This window comes from Cryptotermes secundus, unplaced genomic scaffold, assembly GCF_002891405.2.
Source record: "Cryptotermes secundus unplaced genomic scaffold, Csec_1.0 scaffold122, whole genome shotgun sequence".
In the NCBI taxonomy this organism is placed as follows: domain Eukaryota; kingdom Metazoa; phylum Arthropoda; class Insecta; order Blattodea; family Kalotermitidae; genus Cryptotermes; species Cryptotermes secundus.
In genome coordinates, this window is record NW_019738954.1 from 860,437 (window position 1) to 867,654 (window position 7,218).

The 7,218-nt window shown below is 33.2% G+C and overlaps 1 protein-coding gene across 2 annotated transcripts in view; it reads left to right on the forward strand.

Annotated features, from left to right (window-relative positions):
* The first annotated feature begins 3,311 nt into the window (after window positions 1-3,311).
* The window catches only part of LOC111871368 (vesicular glutamate transporter 2.1), a 21,442-nt gene continuing 17,535 nt past the window's right edge, over window positions 3,312-7,218 (forward strand). Inside the window, exons 1-2 of one of the 2 annotated variants that reach the window (XM_023864440.2) lie at window positions 3,312-3,885; window positions 6,880-7,034. In XM_023864440.2, the coding sequence (XP_023720208.1) occupies window positions 6,889-7,034 (146 nt within the window). In that variant the 5' untranslated portion in view covers window positions 3,312-3,885; window positions 6,880-6,888. The remainder of the gene's footprint in view (window positions 3,886-6,879; window positions 7,035-7,218) is intronic. The other variant, XM_023864439.2, reaches the window with a different exon arrangement.

A 7,218-nucleotide genomic window follows, 5' to 3' on the forward strand; every position in this document is an offset into this window, starting at 1 on the left:
TTTGTTTAGGAAGGACTTTTCAATGTTCATCAAAGCCAGTGATGACAACCTATCCTGGTTCTGCGAATTTCTAGTAAGCACGCTTAACTGCAAGGTCACAGATTATTCTACTGCAAACTGTGCCTTACATCTGGCAACATTGCTGGAAGCACGAAGCTGGTAGCATACCATAACGCATAGCTCACTTACAGACAACATTGACATTGAGTCAGCCAGTTAACCCAGGGGAGGGTGGAAGCGAAAGACCCGCTGCTTCCGCGCGTGTTGCAGTTTAAATTTCCCTGCATTTTGGAAGAAAATAACTGATCTATCCTGATAAATTGTTTATGTAACACATTAAAACTTGCAATATTCTCATTATATGTAATATATGTTCTCAGATTAATTAATATTTTGAAGTATGAAATATTTTTTTGAAATTGAAAAATTGTCAGAAATGTTCTTGGTTGCTTTTCTATAGGGAAGCAATGCTTCCACCACATCCATGTACCCTACGCCCCTGGTAGTTAGGCCAATTAAAATGTGTTTAAATGAGATACATCATAATGTCTGTGACATTTTCACATTCAGAACTCTCTTAAACAAAGAGCATTATGAGCATTGTTTTTCAACTTAGCTTTAGCATGCGCTATTAGGGAGACACAAGAAAGGCAGATGGGAGCTCCTATTATATGGTGATGATATGAATTTATTAGTTAAAACATAATTGCACTAAAAGCAAACACAAAAGTCTACTGTAAACAATGAGAGTCAGTTTCAAAATAAACACGAAAAAGACTAGGAGTGTATTCATATTTTGTCCCTTGAATGAGGAACAAAATTGTAACATAAAGACAGCAAATACAGCTTTTCGAAATATGGGAAATTTCAATGCCCATTTAGAATATGGAAATGACAGTAACAAATCAAAATTATTATAATGTCAGAGTGAAAACTTTAATTTCTGAGAATGCTAAAAGCAGTTCATTGTTGAATCTTATATCATCTTTTCTGCTATACCAAGATCTAACGATTAAATTATACAAAGTACTTTGTATCTTCTTATCTATGTGCGCTGTCTAAAAACCTGTATATTAAAGTACAAGCCTATAACTATAAGATTTTATCTGCTGTTTTGTATAGGCACGAATCATCGTCTCACAGTCTAAAGGAAGAAGTTACACTGATAGCATGTTACAAGGAAAGTATATGGATTAAAGAAGAGGTAGTAGCAGAAAAATAAAGAAAATTACCTAATGAGGAGCTTCCTCATTTTACCATATTATCAGCGTGAATGAACAAAGAAGGATGAGAGATAGGCAGGTCATTGTAAGAAACAAATACACACAAAATTTTGATTTGGAAACCTGAAAATTACAAGAAAAAATTAAAAACAGAGTATAACTTCTTTGTCTAAATAGTTTCAAATCTTATGTTATACTATGCAGCACTATGTTCTTTGCTGATAGAAACAAAGTTAATTTCATTCATTTATCATAAAAACTGTATTAGATACAGCATTTTATAAATACAATATAAGCGTCCTAACAGGAACTGACATTTAAATGCAGAGCAGCAATGGGCATTTAAATAAACTCCGGTGAGCTCAAGCTATCACCATGTTATAAGTCCAGTGTTTAACGGTTAACTGCATAAGAAAGGCTACAGAAAAGTACATTTCAGTATATTCACCTATTTTCTGAAGAAGCCTGGGATTTATGGGTTGTTCCTCAGAGATTTAATGAGCAGCAAAAGGTTCTGAAGGTAACAATGAAAGTGTTCTTTCCATCATAAACAAAATAAAGTGGAAAATAAAATATTGATGTTATGGATTCTCTTTTAAGGGAAAATCAATATGAAAGAGTATTCAGAATAACAGTTTTAGTCGTATTTGTGACTGAATGTAAGCCCGTAAATTCTGAAGGCTCTCTTTGTTTGTAAGAAAGCAGCAATATTGTATGCTTATTTCATGTGTTTATGAGTTTATATGAAGATAGTGCCAAAACGAGTGTTATGAGTACAGAATAAAATGACACAGTAGTTACAAATTGCAGAGTAAAGAAGATGTGTGAGAAGACAGTTGTGACTTCTGAAATACTATTTCAACATTTGCCTTGTGGGATCAAGGACAACTATGAAAAATACCATGATTATATAACCTCTGTGCAGAGACATGAATGAGACAGCACACCAAATATGAGACAAGTGTGAGCACTGCAGTGTTTTGCAACCATATATTTTTTCACACATATGTTTTATGTTGTCAGACAAACAATAAAAGTAGAATAGAAAGATGAAGCACCTTGAACTAAAAATTTGGGCAGAAGATGCAGTATATGCACGTATGCATTAATTAAGAAAACTTTTAATCAGACGAACTGATCACTTCCAACAACTTGAAGACAAAACAGATCAAGCAATACATATTCATAACACTGTAAACAAATTCATGTTTTTCATGTACTAGTACAAGAAATGTAACTTGTACCCTTCTTCAAGTGTAATTAGAATGATCAAGTCAAGGAGGATGAGGTGGGCAGGGCATGTAGCACGAATGGGGAGACGTGGAATGCATATAGGATTTTGGTGGGAAAGCCTGAAAGAAAGAGACCACTGGGAAGACCAAGGTGTAGGTCGGTGGACAATATTAAAATGGATCTTATAGGGATAGGTTGGGATGGTATGGATTGGATTGGTCTGGCTCAGGATAGGGACTAGTGGAGGGTGCTTGTGAACACGGTAATGAACCGTCAGGTTCCATGAAATGCTGGGAAAGTCTAGAGTAGCTGCGTATTTGGCAGCTCCTCAAGAAGGGCTCAGCTCCATAAGTAAGTTAGTAAGTAAGTAAGTAAGTAAAAGAAATGTAACCTGGTCTCTGACTTAAAGGGAGGAACATAGACTGACGGTGTTTGAGAACAGGGTGCTGAGGAGAATACTTGGACCGAAGAGAGATGAAGTGACAGGGGGCTGGAGAAAACTGCATAAAGAGGAGTTTCATAACTAGTACTCTTTTCCAAGTATAATTAGAACGATCAGGTCAAGGAGGATGAGATGGGAAGGGCATGTAGCATGAATGGGGGAGAGGAGGAATGCATATAAGATATTGGTGGGAAACAGGAAGGAAGGAGACCATTGGGAAGACCAAGACATAGGTGGGTGGACAATATTGAAATGGATCTTAAAGAGACAGGATGGAATGGTATAGATTGGATTGATCTGGCTCAGGATAAGTACCAGTGGAGGGCTCTTGTGAACATAGTAATGAACCTTTGGGTACCATAAATTATTGGGAAGTTCTTGTGTAGCTGTACAATTGGCAGCTTCTCAAGAAGAGCTCAGCTCCATGAGTGAGTACAAGAAATGACTGTTAAATTAAGTTCTTCTATAACTTGTGTCAGAAAGGGGGTCACCAAATCATGTTTTATAGAGAGCTTTCAAAATTGTATTTGTGGTACAACCAGCGTTGGAATGTAACGTTTCTAGTAATAATTGCTCATTAATTTGATGTTGTATAGCATATAAATTGTCTTGTGGATCCCATGATTTGAATAACTTTTTTTTCATATGAAAACAGTTCATAGTATACACACATTCATTTAAAACTATGGACATTCCTGATAATTAAGATTTCATATGTCATAGGCAGATGTCTCTGAGCATGGGATCTTTCTAGGAACTTTTATTTGTTGAGGTTGGTGTGAAAGTCTGTGCAGCTTTGACCATTGCTAGCCATAGATATTGATTCTTGCTATCCAAGGCCTAGCAGGCAGGTATATGAGAAGGAAATAGGAACAACAGGTGTCTCACACAACCATATGGACCATATGGGACACACAGGTGGAATGATACCAAAAAGCTCATCTTATATAAGCAGACTGTATCAGACTCTTAGCAACATATCTTGCTGTAAGTGAAAGACTATAATTGAAAATCAGAGTTATTTTAATATAATTTGATCCTTAAGTTTTGTATGTACTGTATTTAGTTTCCAGTCAAACGTGTTTAGAAATTAGGAACCTTGTATTTATTTATAGCTTAAGCATTATTACTGTATCAACGTTTCTATATATATATATATATATATATATGTCTGTTTTAATTAATATGTGTGGATGATACTAGTATTTTATTTGCTCAGCCTAATCTAACAGATTTAAATAACAACATGCATAGCATTTTTGAAACTTTAAATAAATGGTTCAAAGCGAATCAATTAGCTTTAAACTTTAACAAGACACATTATATTCACTTTGTAACTAAGAAAAATACATCTGCCAATTTAAAGATAGGTTATAACAATTTTGTAACTTTACTTCCTGTACAAAATTCCTAGGGATGATAATGAATGAAACTTTGTCTTGGGATAATCATATTGAAGCACTTGCAAAAACATTGAGCAAGGCTTGTTATGTAATTAGAAGCACCAAAACATACATGACTACCTCATCATTAAAAATAATTTATTATGCTTTCTTTCACTCGGTGATGAGCTACGGAATCATATTTTGGGGTAATTCCCCACATAGTGCCACAATTTATTTGTTTACCGAAAAAAGCAATTAAAATTATGGAAATATGTGGGAATAGGGTTTAGTGTAGAGACTTATTTAAGAAATTACATATTTTGCTTCTGACATCTCAATATTTATTGTCCTTATTGATGTTTGTAGTTAAATATAAACACATTTTTATAACAAGCATTAAAAGTTACAACCTAAAAACTAGGCAAAGTAATAATTTATATATTCCACAGGCAAACTTATCCATTTATCAAAATGGAGCCTATTATTCGGGGATAAAAATCTGCAGTCATGACTCAGGAGAGTTTAAGGATGATTTATTTTGCGTATGTACACTCCATTATATCATATGGAATAATATTCTCGGGCAATTCGACCCATAGTAATTTGATTTTTAAAATACAAAAAATAATAGTGAGAATTATTATGAAGGCAAGGAATAAGGACTCCTGTCGTCCATTGTTTAGGCAATTAAATATTCTGCCCTTATATTCGCAATATATATTTCTTGTATTAATATTTGTAGCCAAGAACATCGACATATACAAATTTAATTCTGCCATACATAGCATTAACACCAGACAAGTTACACATTTACATTTTCCAACTAATAAATCTGCTAAGCTGCAGAAGGGTGTATATTATTCAGGGATTAGGATATTCAATAATTTACCACGAAGCATTAGGAATTTGTCAAATAATATTATTAAATTCAAACAAGCTTTAAAAAGGTTTCTCCTTATTGGCTTATTCTAGTCCCTAAATGAATACTATGAATGGAACACAAGGGGTGATCTTGATTCTTACAAATAGCATACGCAATCGATTTGAACAGTTCTTTAATTGAATCTGTAGACAAGCATATACTTTTGATTTGTGTATATAGTGGACATGATTTCTATTTATTTTAATAATTTTATCATTATAATTTACAATTATATATTGTTTTATCAGTGTTTGTATTGATTCTTTATATATTCCTGTGAGAAAGTTTTTAATATGTATTTATGGCTAGTGTATGTCTTATATTGTATTATTTTTATGTTTGACATGATTCATATTAATTGATCCTTAGCACAGCATTGTTAATTTAGATATAGGACTTTGTTCTGCTTGTGAATCTTGTTGTGATTTGCCTTGCCAGCATCTTGCTAACTTTGTTATATATATTTTTAACTTGTTTCAACAGCTGTTGGAGCATATCTTATTTTTTCTGTTTTGACATGTTCTATATCCAATGGTTTTATACCTGTAACTGGATCTACTAGAAAATAATCTTTACCAATTACCCTCTCATATTAAGAATGTTAATGGTAACATAACTAAATTCAAAACTACTTTAAAAAAATTTTTATACACAAATTCATTATACTTATTAGAAGAGTACTTTGATCAATAATGAGAGTAGTTATAATAAACATACCTGAATATAAATTTTATGGCGCACTTGTGTATTATATTTGTAATTTATGATTTTTTGTTCATTGTAAACTCATTTTATAATGCCTGTTTTGTTATAATTATGAGTTCTACCTGTGCATTGCCAATTAATCTTATTTTCTGTAAACTGAAGGATTTATTTACTATTTGTAACTCATAATTATTTGTTTATTGTGGATTTCTTATTTAATATGATTATTCTTAAATGACATGTTTATGACTATTTATTTATGTAATGTAAGGCCATAACTAATTATATTTATACTGTCATAATGTTCCATGTAAGCAACTTTTGTAATTGATCTGTATGTACTGAGTGAGGACAATTTCTGTATCCATCTTGTGGATGTCTGGAATACTGAATAAATACAAATACAAATATGTGGCAACATCTGTTCTCATCAAATTGTGAAGCACAGCATCCCATTCATTCCATATAAACTGTTGCTGTCTACAGGCAGTCTTTTAGAGTGATAAATATCAGGCCACCAAAATTATGAGAATTGATAAGTTAAAAAATTAAACAATGCACTGTTACTGTCTATAACACACTAAAAAATAATATCTAAATGTAATCTACTGAAACATCTTTTCTGGAACTAGAAGATGAGGTGGTACAAATCTACATTAACCCTCCAAATCTGGTAACTGCATGTGACTGATCAAAGATCTAAGAATACCGGACTAGTGAAGTAGCTTTTCGGCTTGGTATCAGGACACATATATTTAGGATGATATTTTTACCAATACACATTATTACAAAGTGAGGTATAAAATACAGAGCAATCACAGTTTTTGTAAAGGACAAATTTAGTACAGTATAAGCTTACAGAGTATTTTATAAATCTGGGATACTGGTATAAAAGACAGAGATCCATTTGCATGTGCATGGGAAGTCATTAATAAGTAAAGAATTATAAAATGCTGGAATGTGTTACAGGCATGTATAATGTTCAGTGCAGTCACTAAAGTGATTGCTTTAATAGAAAGACTCATGCATCTTGCTCGAGTTTCTAGAAGTCCAACAGAAGAAACAGCCATAAAATCACAACTTCCTGTCAACCAGGATTTGTCTGAAGTTCCTGAAGAAACAAGGTAATGCAGAGACTATTCAGACTGATATATTGGGTTTTCGGACTTTATCCATCGTCCTGGTTTTTAAGATAACTAATAAAAACACGACGTTTCGGAAACTGGATCTGTTTCCGTCCTCAGGTGAAGGAAAACACCTATTCTGTTGGGTCCGTTAGAAAGAGCTAGCCTCAATCACTGGACAAAC